At 42.4% G+C, this 25580-nt stretch overlaps 1 protein-coding gene across 1 annotated transcript; it reads left to right on the top strand.

Moving 5' to 3' along the window:
• Positions 1-719: 719 nt before the first annotated feature.
• On the top strand, positions 720-24408 carry LOC306747888 (interleukin-10 receptor subunit beta-like; the record flags this gene model as incomplete). Its single annotated transcript, XM_079230988.1, has 7 exons — positions 720-921; positions 1315-1438; positions 5018-5190; positions 6179-6333; positions 20451-20601; positions 23489-23634; positions 23749-24408. The coding sequence occupies 7 exons, from the start codon at positions 720-722 to the stop codon at positions 23884-23886; spliced, it is 1089 nt and encodes a 362-aa protein (XP_079087114.1). The 3' UTR covers positions 23887-24408.
• Positions 24409-25580: the final 1172 nt, after the last annotated feature.

The raw sequence follows: 25580 nt of genomic DNA, 5'->3' as shown, positions 1-25580 counted from the left end.
TTACTTGACATAATAGATAGCGTGTGGTGTAAATCTAGTTCTAAAATGTTGGAAAATGATATACTATCCTGATTAATTAACCACTATTTTATGGTGCTGTGGTTTGAGCATGCATATCTGCTTTTTCACAATTTTTATAATTACAAATCAGGTCACCAGAGTTAAAGTGTTTTAATTATCAATATACTTTCTCTAAGCTCCAATTTGTTCAAATGTGCTTTACCTATTTTTTTCTGTCAGTGTTTATGGTTTATTGTCCATGCTTTTCTTTTTTTTAACACTTATTGATGGACATTTTCAGATTAAATTACATCAAATAAGAGACAAGGAGACAATGACCCATTTCAGTATAGTAGTGTACAAGGGCTTGTGTGATTATATGTACAGTACATCAACGGACCGAATTGGCACAGTATCTGCGCGCGGATTGTGGTGGGTCAGCCTGGACCAAAAAGTCCAGGGCCAAATTTTTGTCCCAGTCCAGGCCTGAGCCTACGTATAACACAGGATGGATTATTCTTCACGGATTCAACATATATTTTCAGAAGTGATCATAGTGAAGACCAATTGAAAAGTAAAATGTCCTATAAAGGCGGGGCTTACAATGCAGGAGCTTCCAGGTTTAGATGAGTTATGTGTGTACATGTTATGTCCACGAGCCTCCCTCAACAGGGTGACGGCGATAGAGACGCGCATATCTGAGAGGAGCAACACAACACATGCCGTTTCTGAGAAGGAAGGAGTTTCGTTTCCGCGTAATTCCCCTGCTCGTGCCAGCGCGCGCTACCAGGAAGCAGGACGTTACAGACGCGACTCTCTCTGCTGCGCCCGCGCTCCATTCACTGACAGGAGCCTTCACTAACATGGCAGTCGCTGTTTGTGGCTTCATCCTGACGTTTTCAACAATACTCGGACCCACAGGTAAATATGGCGGTGTCACCTGGTGGTTAATCATTACACTGAGAGTATAGAGAGTGCGCGCGCGTTCTTACTGAACTAACTCACCTTTAGACGCAGTTCTAACCTCGCGAAGCTGCTCGTTTAAAAGAGTGTGTTTGTGAATGTTTTGTTACTAGGACTTTTTAATTGCATTAACAGACTCAAATAATGTGTGTGTGTGGCTTGAAAAAACGAGCAGCTCATTGGAGACGTTGTGTACACTCACTTCTTCATGTGTCAAATTCACTGTGACACATGACAATGATGGACAACAATCAGATATTATAGTGCAGTGGCTCTGATGATATTTTTGGGATCATTGACTTGAGTCGAGTGATTATTTTAACGTTGTGTCCTATATATTTGGACGTGCAGTGGTATCAGGAGTCCTCAGTTCACCCACAAACGTCCGCCTGAGCTCCTACAACTTGAATCTGATGCTGACATGGGATCCACCTGCACAGCCCGCCAGCGGCCTTGTTTACACCACTCAGTCCACGTGAGTCAACACCAAGCTCAGTAACAGTAAAACCCTTTGGTTTTGCAAACATGTGCTGCTTTTCAGTCTTTTGGTGCTGCACAGCTGTCAACGCCTGTTTACGTTGAAGCTACAACTACAACTGTGGAATATGTTCATTATCAATCATAAGATGCAACAATTTGTCTAGAAAATGTCCTAAAAATGTAAATGCCCGTCACAATTTCTTAGAGCCTGACACCCAGCTATGAGTAATATCAAGTTTTAGATCGCCCACGATGATTCCACTCTTCTAACAAACACAGTAGCTATCGGCCGTTGAAACGCTATTTTGCATATGAATAGATCGTATCTGCTCCATCATTGTGCGGTGATGGAGCCAAACACAATGTTCACCTGACATGCTGATTCATTGCAAATTCATCTTGATTGTTAAACGTAATAATAAAGAGTGGTTGTATTTGTAAAGTGGTTAGTGTGGTTGAAGAGGTTGCTGGATTGGTCCTTTTGGTCCTGTGTATTTGGATCGAGGCTTTGCTTTAACAGACACATGTTTTTATTTTTGCGGAGGCTCAGATGTAGAGTGGGTAGTTTTACAGAAGATTGGTGGCTCATTCCCTGTGTTGTCCATTCCATTTTGAATTGTTCTTGGGCACTTTACCCACAGCGAATGGGCAGGTGGCAGCTTGCATAGCCTCCACCATCAGTGTGTGAATGGGTGAATGATGTAGTGTTAACGGCTTTAAGTGGATGGAAAACAAGAAAAGGGATGTGTATGCAGGATCACTTACCATTTTACTAACTGACAAACTGGTGAGGCAGATGAGCAGCGCTTCCCCTTCTACCACTGAACACTTCCCTCTATCAACAAGAATATGATTATTAGGTGTTGTACAGAAGTATCTTCTCTTCTGGGAAAGAAGACTCATGCACAATGAGCAAACACACGTCATTTTAACGTATAGTTGGTGTTAAATTAAAAATCTTCCATTTATGTCAAATGTGATTTTATTTGTCTCAGAATTATATTTTCGTTTTGGCACTGAGTTCCAGCATTTTTTATTTGATTTACAGTGATTGGCTCAGAAGGTCAACGTTTCAGTAACAATAGTTCAAAAGGACTATGCATATGTGTAAAGTGTCTCTTATAGGGTGAACACAGAAGTATCACCTGGTTGCGCTGCTGCTCCTGCTCTAACTCTGCTCGGGGTTTCCTAGGTGGTAGAAAGAAAAACGGCTCTAAATAGTGAGAGAATAATGTGATCACATGTTAAACATGTGACTTTCAGTTTGTCGTGTATGTGGACACAAACACGACTCCAAGTGATGCTTTTCTTCATGTCTGCTACATATATCACCTTAATATTAATTATCACCTTACCCATCTAAACAGATGTCTAACTGCTCACATGGTAGTCATAGTGACAATTAAGGTGATAATATGTATTGATCGATGGGTAGGAATTTATTTGACGGCATGGGAAACTGATCACTTTGTGTCAAAAGTATTTACACAAAGTATTTACACTACATAACTCATTAGCGTTGTGGTAGCTTCGGGGTTTTCTGTATCATATAGTTTTTCATTAGCATACACAGTTGAGTAAAACCATGTCTCTAATTTGATGCAGTCTGTGTGTCTGTCAGTGTGTCTGTCAGTGTGTCTGTCTGTCTGTCTGTCTGTCTGTCTGTCTGTCTGTCTGTCTGTCTGTCTGTCTGTCTGTCTGTCTGTCTGTGTCTCTCTGTGTGTCTGTCTGTGTGTGTGTGTGTCTGTCTGTCTCTCTGTGTCTGTCTCTCTGTCTCTCTGTGTCTGTGTGTCTGTGTGTGTGTGTGTGTGTGTCTGTCTGTGTGTCTGTCTGTGTGTCTGTCTGTGTGTGTGTGTGTGTCTGTCTGTGTGTCTGTCTGTCTCTCTGTGTGTCTGTCTTTCTGTGTGTGTGTGTGTGTGTGTCTGTCTCTCTGTGTGTCTGTCTGTCTGTGGCACTTTACAACTGCACAGACTTCCTGATGTTAAGTGGTATGTACTCAAACAGGCCCTGTATTTCTTATGTCGTGTTCACACCGGACACGACGCGAATTTGCAGGCCCGTGTCCACCGCGGAAGTTTACTCGCGCGAGTAGAAAGAGGGTGTTCACACCAAACGCGAATTCGCGTGGCTTAGCTCTGTTGCTTGCCTCTGTGAGAGACAAGCGACGAAGCTTTCATTTCCGCTATCGACCATGGAATGAATAACCACTAGTTCTGCTTTATACTTGTTGTGGAAGTCCCAAACATGTCGGAACATGAAACGCCCTCGTATTTGGGTTCATAACATCATCCGTAGCCGCACACAGCTCGGTGAATTTCACCGACTCCTCCAGGAACTGCGTCTCGCGTATCTCCGTAAAACGATACCGATTATGCCATCCACCATGGAAATAACCACTAGTTCTGCTTTATACTTTTTGTGTAAACTCCACACATGTCGGAACATCAAACTCCATGGTGTCTGGGTTCATACTATTATCCGTAGTCCCACAACAGTGTCTCAATGAAGCCGCTGTCAGCGCTGGTTCAGGCGGAGCAGCAGCAGTTTCATTCAGAAACGGGGAGACGGCGGTGGTGACGGGCGGAGCTTCTCAACGCTGATTCTCAACGCTGATTCTCAACGCTGATTCTCAACGCTGATTCTCAATGCTGATTGGCTGCCGCAACTTTGCGTCACGTGATTTCTCCGCCAGAGTTGGGATAATTCAACTCACGCAAATTCGCGCCGCGTCCTTCGCTTTGTTCGCCCCAGGTCAAACATTCTGTTCGCGCCACCTCAAACGCGTCTATCTCGCCGCAAATTCGCGCCGGAGCGCGTCTGTGGATTGACTTAACATGTAAACTGGTCGCGCAAATTTGCGTCGCGTCTGGTGTGAACACGGCATTAGAAGGGAAAAGCCCTTCGTTTACCATAATTTAGTTTTTTTTCTCGTATTTTCTATTAATTCAGAGCCACCAGGTAACACCATAGTAATGTGATAACCACAAAACAGCATTTTGCGTCTATCTCATCTCTTCCAACAGTACTGACCAAATGTAAAGTTGATCTGATAAAAATAACATTAGTAGGTTTTCTTTTACCAAGCACCTTAAGAGACTTTCTTTAAATCTCCATGTGATTTATTTCATACATTTCTAGGTGGAACAAACTGCTGGGGCTGCTTTTTAAAAAATATATTTCTAGGGGGCGCTATTTAGGCAATTTAGCCGAAAAACTATATTCAGTCACCTGTGACACATGTAAAAAGTTCCATTTTCCAAAGTCAAACTTTTTGAGCATCCCAAGCCACAGACAAATAAGAATCCTTTTTCATTGTGAATGATGCATTCAACAAAGACTAAGGTAAGTCTTTCCTTACAACGTTTGAGTTTGATCTGGTGAACTGGCTAGGAGGAGTACATTATACAACTTTGGGCGCTCATATAAAGTGCTTCTCAAAGTCCTGGGCTGAATTTCAGTTCCAGCATATCCTTGGTCACTGCTGTCTTTTTTTAATATGTTGTCTTCACAAACACCTCAAATGAATATCATGAACAGGCAAGTCCATAATACCAGCACTGTATTTCGTCCACAGATCCACAGTCTCGGATTACAAAGTGGACTGCGTGAACATCTCCAGCCTTGCATGTGACTTGAGCAGCAACCCTCTATTTGAGTACGGCAGGTATACAGGCAGAGTGCGGGCTCAGTCGGGGACAGAGACCTCCGCCTGGGTGGAAAGTAACGAGATTGCCTTGGACAAAGATAGTGAGTAACATCTGTTTTAAGGCTCGTCACTCTCAAACAGAGCAGTGACATCTTTCAGTATTTACAGATAAAAGCACATCTTGTACACATCTTGTAAGAAATAATTTTAGGATGGCTCTTTTATTATTATTTATAATGATTTCTCCTCTAAGGTCTCTATACACTGGTGGCGTTTTTTGTGTGCGATTAAACTGTTCTTTTTTGTCACTTTCACATAGTATGCCAATATTACACGTCAAAAAGGAAGATTTGTTTTTTCAGAACGAGCTTTTGCATCTTGATCATCTAATGTTGTGCGGAGCGGACATATTCAAAAAGTGGAGCCGAGGCTAATGAGCTCCATTGGTTCGGCTCCACGACGGCAAACATCCATTACTCTTTCCAAACTTAACAACGGCAGCGCAGAACAGATCCACTTCTATTGTCTACTTTTCACAATAAAAGTAACTTTTTACCGGAGCAAACTCAAATTCACTCACTTTGTGAAAAGAAAACTCAACAGTAGCTTACAGTCGCTTTAAACTACGGTATATAACAATTGCCCTCAGACAGACTACAAACGCTGCTCTGAGTCAATCGGTTCATAGTGTCCTCTGTATGTGGAGATCTAGTCAAACCTTTTATTAAACAAATGTTGCAACTGCTGCGAATTCGCATCCCTGCTAGTATTAATTGATCCGTTGCGAAATCATCACAGGTCTTTTTCATTTATTTATTTTTTGACACAATCAATGATCGGGGGAAAAACAGTCGTTATGTATGCGTTATTATGCTGTGACTTTACTGGTCCGGACCACTTGAGATCAAAATGGGCAGCACATTTGTTACAAGGGATGACTAAATAATGACTTTATTATCACTGTATCATTGTCTACGTCAAAAAATTGTTATGTCTTTACTGAAGACATGGCAGAAGTGTTTTATTTCAAACCCACCGCCATTTACTTTTTCCAGAAGCTTTGTCAACTCTGCTCTCTTTCTCCCTCAGCCATTATCAGTTCTCCCAACGTCTCTCTCCGCTCCTATGGGGCTGAGATCGAAGTCAACATTAAAGATCCGGTGTTCACGATCTCTGCACTCAGAAACGTTTACCACACTGCCACCTACAACATCACCTACTGGAAGGATGGCCAGAGGGAGAAGGTGAGACTAGTTTGTTTAAGTGCTGTTCATATCCGAGTGGTTCTCATGCAATTATGGTTCCTGTGTGGGATACTGGGAAGAGCAAGGTGTAATTAACCATAAGGTTTGAGGATCTGATTCCATACTTAGTCATATATAACAAAGATATCTGTACTCATTGAGCTTTAAGATGCTTTAAAATGAGAATGGTAGGTCATGTGCGGAGAATAAAAAGACAGAGTTTGAATTGAGTAGCTACTGAAGTTTTGCCAGTATTCAAAACTCAAGTAAACACAATATATAAAGATGAAAGCGACCTGAGACGACATACCCCTGTCACTCGAAGTCGCTACGCCCTTAATAGCTCTAATATCATTTTAACGGGTGAGTTATATAAAAATTCACCCCTTGTACAATTGTCATTGATCGAATAACCAACTGTAAAGTTAGTCATTTTAACAAGGGGGTCTATAGAGATGTGACCCTTTGGGAACCAGCCTCAAGTTGCCATTTGTGGAAATACAGTTTTTGGCTCTCCCTCGTTGGCTTCATGTTTCAGTCTCGGAGGCTGCTGCTTGGTATCGACGTGTCTCGGTGTGATCAGACACTTATAATACTGTAAAAGTTGGGTTACAAGCCGCTACTACGTTCGGTGGGTGTCCCCGCTAGTTCCCTGCTGTAGCCAGCTAGTGCTGCTGCTAGTTCCCCGCTAACTTCCGCTAGCTATCCACTAACTTCCGCCAGCTCTCGCTAGTTCCCCGACAATCACCGAAGGTAGCGGGACCAGCCCCAGCTCGACGCCAGACTCAGGCAGAGGGGACACGGGGAGCTAGCAGCAGCGGGGTGCTAGCAGCGGGGTGCTTGCAGCAGGGTGCTAGCAGCAACGCTAGCTTGCTACAGCGGGGACAACCACCGAAGGTAGTAGCGGCTTGTAACCCGGCTTTTACGGTAGTCACTTTCAGCTCCTTTTCACAACGAATAATATTGACATGTTCTGACCCCTCTACGTATTCCTCTTCCTCAATCCAAGTATTAATTAAATTAGATTTTCTCAATATACATTTTGCCATTATTGTGTATGTAAAGCAGAAAAGGGAACAACATCACTTTCAATTCAGTTCAATTTATTTTGTATAGCCCAAAATCAGAACTTTGCATTCGAGGGCTTTAGTGCAAGTTATGCCTTCCAGTGGTGAAAAGGCTAACATCCAAGAACTCAAATCATCTGGCACAAAGATTTTACCTTTGTGCAGCAGCGGTACCCATACTAATTAAGTGCAATACTCATGCATGTAAAGGGATGTAGAGAATATCTTTTTTCTGTGTTATTGTGGATGTAATTTCTGTTACAGATAGATTGCTGCTACACTGCCCTGTTAATACCCTATGACTTTTTTGCTGGCAGTGGGAAAGTTGTTTTTGAAAGGCTAAACGACAACAAAAGTTGTTTGAAGCAGATTATTTCGTGAAATAAAGACGTGTTGAAAGTCTGAGTTTTTTGAAGATGTTGGGTGTCCAGTTCTTGGGTTGGATTTACACCAACCTGTAACAGCAAATAAGGGCACTTTCTTAATGAACTGGGTAAGGAACGGGAAGTCTGTTATTGATGATTCATGGGAGTCGTATAGTTCTGTATTCAGGGACATTGTGATCGTTGATTTTCTTGCAAACATATAGGTATATACTGAAGATGATTTTCTCAGCGATAGAATCTGAAATGTGGGGATGGTTAGGCCTGCGTGGTCTTTGGGCTTTTGCAGAGTGGATCATTTGACTCGTGGTTTCTTGTGTCTTCAGGAAAATGTTTTTATGAGGAAGTCAACGTGTTCAATGTGCTCATTTCCTTAAACCATCTTTTCACGTTGGGATTCCTCTCAGGGAAAATAATAATTTTGATAAACTGGAAAGTGCATAAACCACCCTGCTCTGTGATAACTTGCACTGTGATGTTGTAATCTTTGAATGACCGTAATAGCAAAAAAAACTAGAAAATTCTGTATTTTTGAGGTATACGACATGCTGTTTCCCTGTGAGCATACAATGGTTTTATTACCTTGTTTTCTTTACCATTGCAACAATGAATGACGGTATGAAAGATGAAAGTGATATTTACAATTTATTATCAATGTTTCATGCATATAAGACTCTTATGTTCCCAACAAACAATTTAGGCGTGAACAAAACTCTAATGTAAATAAAAGATTGGGTTAAACTCAAAAATTGGTCTCAGTTGTGATAGCTAGGAAAACACAAACATGTGTATCTCCATTTAATATCACATAACACGTTGAAGAAGAAAAACAAGCATTATTTTTTGTAAATATTAATATATTTTAAAATGTAAAAAAAGTAATATATAAAAATGAAAAGAGAATCAGAAATCAAAAGTCGAAAGAAAAAATAAATATTATGTGTAGTAATATTAATATATTTTAAACTGTTTAAAAAAAACGGCAACATGGGAACAAAAAATCTGAATCAGAAATCAAAATTCATAACTTTGCTGTCAGTTAATGTAAATCGCAGATAACCAATTGTGGTGAATACAGGTGTCCAGGTGGGTTGAGTTGGAGTAGATGGGCGTTTGGGAATATTGCAGTAATCTTGTTTTTTTTCTCTGAAAGTACACAAAAAAAAAAACATTAGCAATGACAATATTTTGTTAACATTACATTTTGATAGACAAAAAAAATAAATAGCACTTAGCTTTTGCACAGTTCTCCTTCTGCCATGATGGAACAGGACACTGCGTCTTGGGTTTGCAGGCAAATAAAAAAGAAAAGAGTTAGTTGTAGTTTTGTTTGTTTTGGTTATCTAGAATCCTTGAATTTGCCAATTCTGCCTGCCTCACCTCTGTTGTGGTTATTATTTTCTATAATAAACTGAAGGGAAAAAAACACATTGAACAGCATATCCCAGGTCATTACAATTAAAGGGAGTTACATTTTGATGTTAAAAAAAAATAGCGCACTTAGCTTTTAGACTGTTCTCCTTCTGCCATGAAGGAACAGGACACTCTGTCTTTTGGTTGGCAGGCACATATCTTGGCGGCTATGGGAAAAAGAAAACTAAAAAAACAAACAGCATGACCATAGGGCCATCCTAAACATGTCTGCATGAAGTGTAAAACATATCATCAAAAGGACCCCATCAAAGCTTTTTAAAAGGTGAATTAAAGTAGTGAATTATGAACACCAACAATGAAGTGTAGTCTAACTTTATACTTATCTTAACTTATATTTACCTCAATGTCTTCCTCTTGGCTGCATCTTCCTAACTCTGTCTGCATCCCTGGAACTGTAGTCTATTCTAACTGTATGTAATGCTCTTGTCCTCAGAAGAGCTGCCTCTGCCTTCCTCTGCCATGTCTCTTCTTTACCCTACTTCATTCTTGAACATTCACAATATCTCTCTCACATTGACAACAAATATGGTCATGGCTGAGTCACAGATAATGTTCCAGTCAGTAATGAGGCCACAGCTAAGCAATTCAATTCAGTTTATTTTATATTGCCCAAAATCACAAATTTGCCTCGAAGGGCTTTATAATCTGTACATGTACGACATCGCTGTCCCGGGACCTCACATCTGATCAGGAAAAACCCTTTCACAGGGAAAAAAGGGAAGAAACCTGAGGGAGAGCAACAGAGGAGGATCCCTCTCCCCGGATGGACAGAAGCAATATATGTCATGTGTACAGAATTAACAATGTAACACAGTTACAGCACATTACATGAATATGACAGAAATGATTCATATAATGAGTAGTTGGCATGGACCACGATCCAGATAACCACCATCCATGTCAGCAGAAGGAGGTAGAGAGGAGGGGCATCAGCAGGGCCCATGGCAGGAGGCAGGATGGGACAGGCCCGGCTCCAGAGTTGCTTAGTCAAAGTTCCTCATTAAAGTCCCCACAAACGATGACAGGCCACTCATTCATGGCTGGTAAGGTCATCACAGAGGAAGAACACAGTAAACTAGTCTGTGATAACTGTAATAGGTTTGCGGTACACCCGATTGGGGGCAGACAGTTGGTTGCGATATGTAAATGTGATCAATCACTGTTCAGTTGTTGCAGCTGTGATCAGTTGGCTAAAGCCTCTGGACTGAAAAAGCTCTTGTACAGCCTTTTTTCCTTAACAGAGAAGGTCCTCATTAAAGTCCCCACAAACAATGACAGGCTGCTCATTCATGTCCAAAGAGTCCAAGAGGCTTTGCATGTTTGGTAGGAACTTGCCAAGACTGAAATCTGGCGGTCTGTACACTGCTGCGATCACTGCTCTGACTGGGGTCCCAACTTTGACTTAATGCATCATAGAATACCAGACATTCATGTTTCAATATAATTTAAGAGTGCCTGATGCTCTCATTGTGTTTTACTGCTTTTTGTTGCATTTCCAACGTTTATGCTCCGAAAAGACGTTTCAGCCTCAACAGAGTCCAAAAGTGCATTCTGTTGTCGAACACTTACATTATATGATTTCCTGCATTTAATGCATCATAGAACACCATACATTCAAGTTGTACTATAGTGTCTACAAACTCAAGATCAGTCACATTGAGCATGTACCTCCGAGCCTCTGCATGAATATAGCTCTTACAGTACACCGCAACGCCACCTCCAGCTTTCGTTGCCATATCTGGATATTTGTTATAGGAAACATGTCTGCTCCGTGTAAACATGTTGTGTCCTTCCAACTAGAACGTTGGAGCAACAGAGGCTCCAGACAAATGTGTTTCTGTTACGCATAACACATCGGTAAGTCTGAGTTCATGGTGACGCTTCATGTCCTCAATGTGACTCGGAAGTCCTTGTGTGTTGTGGTGAATAATTGTCAAACTTTGAGCGGTTTGATCTGCTGATTGCACGCGTTTCAATAGCGGTTGTGAACTTTGGAAAGATGCTCTACTCATATTTTGCAGTGCAGCTGTGATGTGAGGATCAGCATAGATTTTCTTTTCAGCAAAGTCTCTGATGTACAGTCCTTGAAGAGAGGTGGTCCTGCTGAGAGCAACATAGGACATTCCAGGCTCCAACACACGCTTTAAGCACACCACTGCTGACTCCATTGTCATGCCTTGCACTTTGTGAGCTGTACATGCAAAGGCCAACTTCATTGGAAACTGCCTTCGAACTATTCCTTTTTTCGTCATGCGTTCTTCATTTCGCTCTATGTAGACCAAGTTGTCTGTGGGGCCTTGTATTTTTTTGCGGAATCTCTGTCCTGAAGTTGGATTGTCCAATTGAAGACCAATCAGCCTCACTGTCGTTCGTCCATTTAGCTCGACACTCACTATGTTGGAAATCGTTCCAAATGTCCCATTAACGACCCCATCCTCCACATCCAGGTTCCTGATGATCATAACACGCACTCCCTGTGCTGATTTTATACAATTAGGTAAATCTGTTGGTGCCGTTGATGCATCCTAGTTGCCTCATTTCCCCTGTGGTGGGGTCTTTCGAGTAGTCTTCTGCATCAATTTGTAGAAAGTCAGAGTGAAGGTCAGCTACAGTTGCAGAATTGTGCGTGTCAACCTCTTTGTTTGTTGCAAATATATGGAGGACATTGAGTGGCGAGTCTTTGACATCAATGACAGCCTAAGTGAGCAAAGCTCCGTCGTTGTCGCTGAGTGCATCTGCCTTTTGCTTTACCCTCATCCTGTTCAGGAGCTCTGCGAAAGCAAGATCATCTTTCTGGCGCATCATCTGTGTCAGGTTGACCATTTGAAAGTTGTCTTTCCACAGGTCTAGCACATCCTCCTCATACACGCAAAGTGGTTTGGCTCTACCAAGGGGAGGCAGTTGGTAGAAGTCTCCTACTGTGAGGACAGACATCCCGCCAAAAGGTTTCTTGTTGCCTTTGATTTGCTGAAATCTCCAGTGGACATAGGAAAATAGCTGTTTGGAAACCATGGATATTTCGTCGATTATGAGAATTTCTGCATTGGATAGTGCCGCTCTCACTTCATCTAGTGCATGTCCAAGGCCTTGATATGGCGGTTTCAGACTTTTTGTCAGTTTAAGAATAGAGTGCAAGGTTTTCCCAGAGATTTTGAACACTGCAGTGCCAGTAAATGCAGCCAGTAGCACTGCTGGCATGGACATGTCTGCTTGGTCACGGAATCTGGGGAGTTGCCGCAGAATCTTTGTCGCCTCCTCAAATATGCACTTTATGACATGGGATTTTCCACAGCCAGCTCCTCTGGAGACAAAGTAGAAGAACTGTTCAGGATGGTGGCCCAACACACATTTGAGACACCACTCACGCACAGCATAGAAGATGGAGGCCTGCGTTTCGTTGAGGCTTTGGTCCAACTTTCTCACAAAGTCTGGGCTCAACCTTGGTGCCTCTATTGTAGGTACAGCGCCACCACTCTGAAGATTGACCTGGTAGTCCGGTACGTTGTCCCTATCATTCTCATCATTACGATTTACAGCCTCTAGCTCGGCGACACACTCCAAACGATCCACTTCAACTTCGGGTGCAAAAGTGTTCCATGCATTAATAGCTGGGCCTTGCTCTCGAACCTTTTCAAGTGTCTTGTCAATTTTCTCGCTATGCCCGTCATATTCCTTCTGCATCACATCAACCAAGTCCTTTACAGAAAAGCCCTACTTGCAACCATTCTTGTAGAACTGCTCATAGGTTGGGTGTTGTTCAGTTTTCAGGACATCGTTTGATCTGTGTGGAAAATACAGTTTGAGCAATCGCCTGTAAAACATTTCTGGTTGTCCTATACTCTGAAGCAAACTTAGCCAAACAGATGAATTCTAACTCAGGTGTTTCAGGTCTTTCGGCGTATTTATCTGGTAATCCTGACATCCAAATTTCCTCTGCATCTGGTGGCAATTATTTTAACCTGCTCATGGGAAGACTCATCTTCAGTGCATCCTCTTCAGTCTGTATGAAGACCACATTACGTGAACACTTTTTGAGTGGCAGGCTGCATGTCCGGGCCACAGACTCTTGAGCGCTCACCTGTCGTTGTTTGGCGTATGCCTGCATTATCTGTTTCATTTCATTCCGTTGATTCACATCCGTTTTCTTCACATCACGAATAATGTCGTTAAGGAACTCATTCATCTCATGTTCTGGCTTGGAGACATATGACATCATGTACATGATGCAGCTGTATTCATCAAGCACAAATTGAATGTCCATGTTTGCGTTCCATGCCCTCAGTAAATTTGGATTGTATGGATTGACCCAACAGTCATTTGGATGACGCTTTAGCATGACGACATAGCCAGCGATAAGATATGTGACATATTGCATGTAGGCGCCGGACGTCAAGTTGCATTTCTCCAGCAACTCTGACAAGCTGTTGAATGAGAGTTTTGGGTCACTGATCAAATCCCTCAGTTTTTGGAGCTTAGCCTTGGCCTCCTTTTGTAGCTTGTGAAGAGGTCTCTTTTTTATTCAGACTTTTTGTTTTTGCACTTTTGTCCACATTTTCCCTTTTGTCCACATTTGCTTTGCTCTTGCTCGTCACCAGCTTCTTCATCATCATCTATATTTGTGGGTTCTGTGATGATGGTTTTATCCATGGGTAGTTTAGGGAACCCAAATCTGCACAACATATTGCCTTTCTTGCATGATTTTGAGTGATTCCTGCTGTGGACCTCTGACACAATTTTGTGGAGCTCAGGGTCTGCCTTTGGGTCAGGCATCTGGCAGGTTTTGTACTTGTCAATAAACCTGGTCACCCTCAGATCAAGACAGTCTTCAATCTGAGGTGCATCTTTGACCCAAACCACAAGGTGAATATGTGGGCTTCCTCTGGCTTGAAACTCCACTCTATAGAAGTAATCCTCTACTTCACCGATGGGCTGTGCTGGTGACAGGATCAGATTTGTCATAAGCGCATCGACTCTTTTCTCAAACATGCGCATTACAGTGACTGGGTTGCTTCGGAGAATTTCGCATTTCCCATTCCAGTCGAACTGTGAAAAGTCAACTTGTCCACCTTGTTGAGCTTTTATGACGTAAATGACCTCAGGCCATCTCATTTCAGCAGCAGAAAATGTCAGGAAAAATGTAGGCTTCCCCAACTGTCTGACCATAGCGTTGAGATCTTTTGAGTGTTTTAGCCCAATAAGCTGGAGTGCCTCTCAGAGGTTGCATGAAGCTTACCAGTCTTTCCACCTCTTGATCATCTCGAAGCATCCTACTGGAAATATTGCGTCCATCTCTGGTGATGGCTTTACCTTTACGCATTTGGATAGACATGCTGTTTGTTGCAAAACTCACAAACTGTGCAAAGAACAGGTAACTCTGGTCATTAGCAAAACGAGTATCTGCCGAGAACAGCCTTGCATTAAAGTACATGCTGGGGGACAGTTTAATTTGCCTGACCTCATCCAATGTGTTCTCTCCGGTTGGAAATTGCACTGGAAAGGCCATGGCTTCTAGTTTTGGTATGGAAAAGAAGCCAACGGGTTTGTTTCCTTGGGCGGGTGCAATGCTGAATATTCCATCACCGTATGATAAAACTTCCTCTGCGATGTCAGGTGGCTGCATGCAAGTGCCCAGAGCCAGTTCCTCTTTCTCTGGATTGTTGGACTGCTCACTATTTGCATCAGCAGTGGGTTCCATATCTGACGTAGTTTGTTCTTTTGGGTTCTTGGCCTGCTCAGCATGTGCATCTGCATTGACCTGTTGAGTCTCCTCTTGATCACTTGGCTCATCTGGGAGAATGGTGAATGTAGCATTTTCATCGATACATACATCTTTGTATTCGGAATGCATGTCTTTGAGTTTTGCTCGTGCTGCTAGCACATTTTTCATGTTGACGGTGTAGTAGTGCTGGTACCCCTTGTATTGAAGCCGTCGTTTTAATTTGACCTGCAACAGCTAGGCCTCATTACTGGGTCTTGGGAGACTGTTCACTGTTGCCTCGACCGCTGATGGCACACACACACAACAGCTCCGTGTACTGCTCTTTGCTGTCCTTTGGGTAATGCCACTATTTTGGCAAACGGTAGGATTTTGGCAATCAGCTGTCTTTCAAGCACGTTTAGATCATCCAATTCTGGGGGAATGAACTCCAATTTATTAGCAATGGAAACGGATGACATGCGTCCTCTGGTCAAGTGGTTGTCACAAGTATAGCAGATCCTTTCCTGCTTTCTCTCTTGTGGATGGTACAGGTGGCAGAGCATTCACCGTCACAAATGTGAACATATTTTCCCGTTAAGCAAGCAGCTACCACATCAGAGTTTTTGACATATTTGGACCGGTTGCAACGCTTCACTTGATTCGGAAAAAGGGACCTGTGACACACTGTACAGACATGGGTGGGTCCATGCCAAATTCTTTGAGAGAATGAAGATATTGCAGCTTGCATCACCTCGTCGATCATAGGCTGGGCTTCGACTTGTGGCTGTGGAGTTTGCCGGTGGTGATTGACAATCTCTCTGTATTTCTTTTTTATTCTGAGTGCACGCTGCAACTTGTGATGAATGTGAAACACAGCATTGGAAGCCAACTTGTCTTTTTTATTCTGGGTACAGCGCTGTATGTGATGCAGCCTGAATGCTGGGTCACTGTGATACCGTTGGATACTGCACTGCAAGTGATGCAGCCTGCATGCTGGGTCACTGTGATACCGTTGGTTACCACGCTTCAAGTGATGCAGCCTGCATGCTGGGTCACTGTGATACCGTTGGTTACCAAGCTTCAAGTGATGCAGCCTGAATGCTGGGTCACTGTGATACCGTTGGTTACCACGCTTCAAGTGATGCATCCTGAATGCTGGGTCACTGTGGTATCTGGTTTTAAAAACTTGTTTTTTTCATTTCATAGCCTTAACTTTTTTCATCTGAAATTCTGAACAGCTGGCATAATGTTTTTTTGTATAATGTCTTATTGCATTGCTTCTTGATCTCTGAGACACAGATTGGTCCTCGGGTGGCACATGTTTTTTCCTGCGCATAGATTTCCGTCGCCGTTGTGTATTTAGTTTGGAGATTCCTTTTTTGGCTTTTCCAGTTTGATCCATTGAGGAAATCCTTAGGACCTGAACATTTCCAGGTTGTGACGTGGTTTCCTGGGCTTGAGCAGTAGCTCCTGCTTGAGGCACAACCAAAGAGATGTTTGAAACCTCCACCTTGCTGTCTGCGATTGGTGCATCAGGTGGTGGTAGAGCTGTAGCTGTCTGTGTAACAGTCACATCCGCTGACTTTCCAGGACATTCACTGGACTGGTTGTCAGATTGAAAAGAAACTGGTACAAACTCATAGCAGGAAAAGCCACCGCGGCTTTTAAACAGCTTGTGAAGGTGGTTAATCATGTCACTGAGATGACTGAACGTCAGCATAACTGCAGCTCCATCAGGGCATGGCAAGCCTGCTGCACTTCGTGAGTGAGAATCAAACACTCCGTACTGCCCTGATCTGTCACGGAATACTGCAATGCATTCTGGAGATACAACGATGACAACATGGCTGACATCAGTTGACAGACACTGAAGTTGTTGGGCAAGAGTCAACCATCCAACAGGGCCATCTTCTTGGGCCTTTATGTATCCACATCTCACAGTAGACATGGACACATTGTAGAGATTTGTGTCCGTTAGAACTTGCTTTTGCAATTCCTCTACCGGGAGGTTAGAGTTTACGAATGTCTCATCCGAAATAAGCTGGGTTTTGATCCCAACATAGAGTGAATATCCCTTCGCAAGCACTCTGTCAAGGAAGGTTGTGTTGAACTGTGAACCTTCGTTGTGGTAGGCCAGAAATGTGAGCGCCATACAGCTGCACTGATGATTTTGTGAGAATATGTTGTACCTCTGATCACCTTGACAATGAGTTGCTCTCACAGACTGAATTTGTTGACATTTGTTGCTGTTTGGCTTCTCAATCTTGGTCTCATTATGGAGGGGTGGGAAATCCCCTACCTTTTTACCTGGAGAACGGCAGCATTTTGGGAACTTGATGACACAATATTTACATTTATGGTCTGGCTGGTGGAGGCGTTTCAAACACCTGACAACACATGATACCAAGTTAATGAACATTTAAAAAATACAAACACAGTATATTGTCATTACATGCGGACAAGTGTGTCAAACGCACTAGAAAGCCAGGCATATACATTTATTGTTTAGGTACCTGTTTGTCAAAACTTGGTGGACTGGCCTGGCCGGCATCTTCCAGGTTGAGCGGTGTCCAACGCAAAATTTTGATCCGATTTAACATGGAGGTTGATGGAGCAGTTGGCCGGACTTCTTGTCGCTTTCAGGCTTGCTGACAAAACAGTATTCGTTTGTTGGATTCCACGATGCATGTGTAGCACAATATTTCCAACGTTTTCATATATAAATTATGCCTCAAAAGTCAATATTGTGGAGTGAATTGCAAAATACAAATACAAAAAGGTTCGTTAGGACACAGCTCCTCGTGCTCTAGGAATGACATCACAGCTCTAACCTGCCCCATACACACCCATTGTAAACTCTATAATGGTTCCCACATTTTCCTAAACTTGAACAATAATTACATGAAAACTGTGCTAGCTATCAAAAAATGCCCAATAGGGCAAATAAACTCCAGACTTTTGTCAACGTTTTAAACTTTAAATCATTTCTCTACGATAAATTATGGCGAGTCACTGTGGGCACAAAGATGTATGTTTTTTGCTCTCTTCAGTCCGAAACCCCAGTCAAGTGAATGGGACAATTTCTCGCCGTTTTTTGTACTTTTCGGGAAAATGGCCGGTCGAATCTCTTAGAAAAGTCGCACGCGAAAAGTAGCACACGATTCCCGATCAGGCTGCACGTTTTGATGTATTTTTTTACGCATGTGCTGGCGACGCTGTGGGAGGAGATACGCGCCAAAGTTTTTGTGGGACTATGATTATTATTATTATTATTATTATTATTATTATTATTAAGCCCGCAGGAGAACATGAAGTGCGCTTGCTGCAGGGGTCTATGACCCCTTGCATCTGAGCCACACTTAATTAAAGCCATTATCACAAGTTAATTATTAAGTTGTCTCTAACTCGTTCTCATAAGATAACACGTTCATAATCTTGTTGTCTTGAGAAAACAAGTTCCATCTTTATTTATCATGTTTATCAGAGATCAGGAGCACAATGCCAGCATGCATAGATGACTGTGGTCAAGCCATCACTCGCATTGCTGTGGTCGAAGCAGCTGACAGTAAACTAGGAATGCATCCATATACTGACTCATGGTAAATGTAAATAAGTATAATATAAAAAGACTGGATATAAAACGTCAGGGGCAGTGCCCAGGAGGCAGGGGGCCATGATGCAGGAGAGTTGTCCAAGGAAACAGGAAACAGGAGGCAGGGCCCAGGAGGCAGGGCCCAGGAGGCAGGGGGCCATGATGCAGGAGGATGGGCCAAGGAAACAGGAGGCAGGGCCCAGGAGGCAGGGGGCCATGATGCAGGAGGGTGGGCCAAGGAAACAGGAGGCAGTGACATACACAGGGCCCAGGAGGCAGGGCCCAGGAGGCAGGACTGGCTCCAGACAGCCACGATCCATGGAAACTTGAGAGACAAGAAAGCACAAAGACTCCAGGGAAGAGACATGAATTTGTCCAGAAGGAGAAAGAGAAAGAGGAGAAGAGGAGCTCAGTGTATCCTAAGATGTCCCCCAGCAGTCTAGGCCTATAGCAGCATATATAGGGGCTGGACCAGGGCAAACCTGAGCCAGCCCTAACTATAAGGCTGAAACAGCCCTAACTATAAGCGCTATCAAAGAGGAAAGTCTTAAGTCTACTCTTAAATGAGGTGACCGTGCCTGCCCCCCGAACTGAAAGTGGAAGCTGATTCCACAGAAGAGGAGCCCGATAACTGAAAGCTCTAGCCCCAACCTACTTTTTAACACTCTGGGAACCACAAGTAACCCTGCATTCAGTGAGCGTAATGCTCTCGTGGGGTAATATGGCACGATAAGGTCCTTAAGATATGAGGGTGCATCACCAGTTAAGGCTTTGTAGGTAAGGAGAGTGCAGAGCAGCCAATACAGGAGTAATTTGATCTCTTTTCTTAGTTTTTTCTTTCCAGTGGTGCTGGATGCCAGAGCAATGCCATCTAGAGAAACTATATCATTAGATAATTGATTTCTGAGGTGTTCTGGGCCGAGTCTGAGTTTAACATCAGGGTCATCCAGGTTTTTATGTCTTTAAGACACGTTTGAAGTTTAGCGACCTGGTAGATTTCATCTGGCTTGATCGACAGATATAGTTGAGTATCATCAGCATAACAGTGAAAGTTTATGGAGTGTGATTACCATCCTCGTTCAGCATAATATCATTGAAAGGGTTCATCTGTCACAGCCTCTCGTGTCCTCTGTTCACTTCACTTACCCATGGTGATTGTCTGCCCCGTCCCTAATGGCATCCTCCTGTATTGAGTCACCTGCACCTCCCCGTGCATTTAAACCGTTTGTCTCCTTCCCAGCGTTGGTTTCCCTGTTTCCCTCTTTACCAGTGCTGTATGCCCTGATCCTGTTCTGTGTTTTGCCCGTTTTAGATCTTCTTTGATTTTGATTCCACTGCCTCCTATTGTTTTGTTTTGGACAAGTTTTTTGACTGTTAAAATTACTCATTTTAATCATTCCTCGGCTCCTCATCTCTCCTGGCATTTTGGGTCCATCCCCGTTGCCCTTTCCCCCTTATACTGAGCCTGACATCATCTGCTGGTGGAACAAGAAGAGAAACATTATTATAATTCATCCTGGGGAACAAGAATATCTGCACCAAATACATAGTTTTGTGTTGACTGCATAATCAGCCGTCTTTGAATACTATTGCCCTAATAATAATAATAATTGTATTTGTGCTGTACATATGCATTTAAATGGTTCATTTGTATATGTATTTATTTTTATACTATGCCATAAATATGATACTGTGATGATATTGTCCTGGCTTCAGTTGATTTGTATGTTTGCCATGTCCTGCATGTCACTGTACTGGGATTTAATTTGGTTAAATTCAGTTTTCTGTCTTAAATGTCAAACCAAAAGCCAGCCGGATGCTAATCCTCCGTGTTGTGGTGTAGGATAGATTGCACCCTGATTATCTGTGACCAGTTCTCTTTCTGTGGTGTCCTGTAGCTGCAGACCAGACCACACTATTGACCACTTCTGTTCTTCCTCTAGGCCAGAACCGACAGCAACATACAGCAAAACAGAGTGGTTCTTGATAACCTGGACCCCTTGACCAAGTACTGCGTCCAGGTTAAAATCATCACAGAGAGGAACCCCAACCTCAGCAAGCCCAGCGCAGCTGTTTGTGAGCGCACCACAACCGGTAAGTTTCTTTTGCTGGACTTTTATCAATTGATTTAATTGTAAAAGCACGGTGGGTGGCCTGCTATACATCGTTTAATCCACCTGTGACTTACACCGCCACTCTCTCCCATCATCTGGTCAAATGTTGTATTTGTTTATAACCGAATACCTGCAAAGCTCATTCCCACTAGCCTCACTTAATGAATACAACATGCTAAACTAAGATACTAACAGGTATACTAACAGTATACCTGCTGAACATCAGCATGTTCGCATGCTGACAGTAAATAGGAAATACTACTAAGCATGTTCTCTGTGGTGATTACCTAAGTGGCTAGTCGTAGTTGAGAAATTAAAGAAAGTGTTAAAAAGCTTAGAAAAATTGTTTGTCAGAAAACGTTTTGTTGCTGCTGATAACCTGACATATTGTGTGTTGAAAAGGACATTTATAAAGTTCCATTAAGGTCATCTTCATCTCTTGTGGTGTTATATACACTGTTGTCGAACAGAAGAGAAGTGAACTAAGAAATTATGTTATTACATCGTGGTGTAACGGACCGCTGTAGATCTGTGATGCTATAGATCTTCCCTTGCGGTTCGGCACACATGTGAACTGCAGATTAATTACACAGTTCAACATTAACTATCACAGTGTGAAATAAAGTTTTACCGATTATGTTGTCAGCTGATATTTACTAAAATATTGTGATCAGGTCATTGCCGATATCAGCAATACCTTACTCCCTTAATTCTATTTAAAGCATGTAATATGTCAGTTTAATGTTATTATATTTAATATATAAAGAGCCGTGTTCCAGTCAGGATGTTTGTACGTAGTATGCAGCAGGATGAAAGGAGACATTCTGAATTTATACAGTGAATAAAAGATTACACACACATTGATAAATGCCATACAAGGTGTCACCTGCCAATCACGATTTAAACAAATACTAATTCACACACATCGACACATGCCAATGGCACAGCTTTGGGGAGCATCTTGGGGTTCAGTATCTTGCCAAGTAAGCAACGGCAGTGTAGATTCTAAATGCAATACTTGAAGCAGTTAAGCATATTTGTTGAAGATGTACTTTTTTGCCGTTGTACCCACATGGTTTGAATGCACTTATTGTAAGTCACTTTGGACAAAAGCACCAGCCAAGTTAAAGTTCCTGTTAGGGTAAACCATCATAAGTAAACCATCAAAAAGAAGACGTCTGTTTCTAGAATTATTCTTAATGCTCGTCATCGGTGCCACCGGGTCGGATTCTGGTGAAATCCGATAAAATCATGAAGGTTCACCAGAAACGCCTCAGACCACCAACTCTGGAGGAGAACCAGACCCTGCTGCAGTAAAATATCTATTGCACCATTGTATTTATGTATGATGTATATTTAGCAGGTCATATGAGGGCTGTAAACCAAATACAACAGCAGTACAATAAATCCTATCTTGGGGAAGCCTTGCATTGTTTGTAATTGTTTACTCTTTTTACCTTCTTTGAGACCATAGTTACTACTGATTCTGAAGTGGACTGCATTAAGGTTTTTCTAATTGTGTCCACACTATCTCAATCAATTAATAAGGGCTACTGTGAAACATTCCAGCAGGAGTCTGTTTAGTTTCGACAGTGGTAAATATGGTAAATATGTTTGCTCCCGGTTGACAGTAGCTGGTTGGCTGTGACGGTTCATACCTCATGAAGAGTTTATGGTGGATGGATGGCTCATGCTCTGGGATCTTAATTAGGAGAATTGGCTTACTTACACTTTATCGACTCACTATTTTATGTTTTTTATTATTATTTTAAATGTTCACCTGCAGTTTGGTTAGTGTTAAAGGAGCCCCTTACCTGAGCTACTGAGGTGTTTTTCCCTGCTGTGCCTCGATTAGTTTGTGTTCCTTTGACTTGATCCAGTGATCCACGGACATGTTATAATGAATCAGTCGTGTTTATTCCTTTATGCCGTGGATGAACATTAATATGGTCCCTGGAGGCCGACTAATAACGCTGTGTTGCTCGAAGCCCAACAGTACTGTAGAAGCGGTCAAAGCCCTTTCCGGGGTCCAACACCGTCAATCGTGTTCTAATTGCACATATAGATAATCCCAGGCACACAGAACAGCGCCACCCAGTGTACATATTTAGGAACAACGTTTGATCCCATTTGGCTTCTACAGTTAGGTTAAGGCAAACAAAAATACTTATTTAAGGTTTAGGAAAAATATACTGTACCCAACTCGCCACTCCTCAATACAACAGTCTTGAGAAGTGAATGTTCACACAAACGTACTTTATTACCAAACAATGCAAAGTGTCATGTGCTCACTCACGCCGTCCGGCTCCTCGTCCACAATACCGTCCCACTCTCATGGGCTGGTGATCCTTTTACTCTGTCCTCCGGCCGCCAGAGCTCCAGCCTGCTACTGCTTTAAACGATGAAGGATCATTAGCAACAGGTTACAGCCAATTAACCCTGGCAATGTTTCCCTGATCCACTCCCACAGATCTCTCCCCTGCAGCGGAGCACAGACCACATATACATTTCCCCCGTAGGCTACATACAGTATCTAATGTGTGCTCAGGTGGGGTGCGATAGCATTGCTGGCTACAGACACCTGTGTGATCCTCTCTGCCTTGCTAAATACACCAGGGTGACACATTCTTTCCAGCTGCTAATAGTATTGTTGACTAGGTGCTAGTAGCATATGACTAAATAAAACATTTAAAAAAGTAAGCAACTGCAATGTAAATATTCTGAGTATAAGTGGACAAAAGATTAACCAACTGGCACGTGTTGAATGTTGCAGTGACTGATTCAAATCAAAATGCTCCATGGCACAACAAGTACATTACAACTGGAAACATACTCATGACTCCTGCTGCTCTTGCTCTGTGTTGCAGAAGAAGCGACTCCCTGGGTTGCAGCTGTCGGGACGTTTTGCATCGTGGCAATACTAGTGGCTCTGGTGGCGGTTGCAGTGGTGTATCGGAAACATATGTCACACTTTCTCTATCCAAAAGATGCACTGCCTCAACACTTGAAAGCGGTGTGTATATTTGTGTGTGTGTGTGTGTGTGTGTGTGTATAGTTTTTCCCCTTCTTTTGTCTTCTTAGCCAGGTATTTAACATACACTTGAGTCGCTTCCTTTCTGCCCCTCAGTACCTGCAGGCACCCCCCAACTCGCCCATGTACCTATCCATGCGTGACTCTCCACCTGACGAGATCTACCACCAGGTCAGCATCATCGCAGATGCAACCACTGGAGGCAGCAGAGAGAACCTGCAGCAAACCGCCTAACGCCACAGAGAGATGGAGGGAAGGACTGAAAAGCACAGGCGCAATGAAGAAGAGCCGATATACAGGCTGCCCTCCGTTGGGACTGTTAAGAGACGATCAGCAGGGACGGCTTTAAAGACTTGAATCAGGGAAATTGTTGGTTCTTGCTTTACTTCAGAGATTTAATGCAACTAATTATACCGCAGGCCCATATAATTCCTCAGAGCAGGAGTTACTGTGAAGGGATTAGACATCAGAGCCACAGAGAGGTGTAGATAGTGTACCGTCGTAATGTTGATCCCAATATCACCACATACTCTACTTCACAGAAGGAGAGCGGTGTGGCACATTGGAGCTTAATACTGAAGTATTTACACTGCCATTGTGCTATAAAAGCCCTATTAACCTGTATGATTCTGAATTATTATTATTATTAATTTAATAATAATTCAGAATCATACATGCATTTTTCCATATCCATACTTAATAATCTTATGTATGGATGTGGATTTAAAAAAAACGCATAATCTGCCATTCAATGGTCCTCACATATCATAAAGCATACATAGTTTGTATTATATAATAACATGTACTTTAATTGGTATGCTAGTCCTATTCTTAGTAAGTTCTTGTATTTATTTATATATATATATATATATATATATATATATATATATATATATATATATATATATATATATATATATATATATATATATATATAAACACAAATTGTAACTGTTGTTTTTGCATTTGTTCTGGAGTCACAGACTCATAGTGTCTTTATACATTAGGTATGACATCTCAAAGTTTACGCAATCTAAACACCTACGAGTATAAATAATGTATAGTTACGTTTAATAGCCAACTGTTTACAATTATTTGAGTTATCTGCCACATAAACTGGATGTTTGTTGGATGATTGTTCTGCCGGCAACTTTTCTTTCAACATAAACACAGACCACTAACGTGTCTGCTCCACAGTAAGGAGAATGTTCTCCCACTATCTTGCCTCTCAGGACACTGATTTAATTCATGATGCATATAGATTAGGTACACATGTATATCTGCATGGTCTGTCTGGATAACAATGTCTATCTATGTTGCGTAATTGTTAAATTAATTTCTGTCTGTAATTTATCAGGTGTTCACCATTATGCAGCTAAGACGGGCCAGGTTTTAAATTGAAGAATTAAATAGACTACATAAGTAACTTAATTCTGTAAGATAATACTAAATTAAATAATCAATGCAGCTGTTAGGATAGGAGTGGTTTGCTGTTCCCACCTTTCTCAAAAAGATAAAGCAAGAAGACGTCAGAGGACACTTCTCTTCTAATCTGCATCACCCTTTCCCCCTTTGGAGCAGCAGTTCTGTCCATCTGCAGGCTTCAGGATGCACTTTGAGCCAAGAAGCAAGAACCTGGAGAAAGGCCTTCCTTTACCTGGGTTCTAATATGCTGCAACCATGATCGATAACTTTGAATCCTGCACACCAGATCTCTTCTCTTGCCTTGTGTTGCCGTCTCATCCACTACGGCCGTCCTGTGCCATGCAGCTCCAACCTGCGATGCATCAAGGTTTGTTTCCAGCAACGATTGAGAAAAGAAACTGGCAAAGATGGAGTAATGACCCCTGCAGCTACAAAGGGAGGTGATAAGATGAGAGAGAGAGAGAGAGAGAGAGAGAGAATTAACTTCCAAAAAATGAGAGATG

Source organism: Taurulus bubalis, assembly GCF_910589615.1.
Source record: "Taurulus bubalis genome assembly, chromosome: 15".
Classification (NCBI taxonomy): domain Eukaryota; kingdom Metazoa; phylum Chordata; class Actinopteri; order Perciformes; family Cottidae; genus Taurulus; species Taurulus bubalis.
The sequence above is the reverse complement of the archived record's forward strand: the minus strand, read 5'-3'. Positions and strand labels throughout refer to the sequence as shown.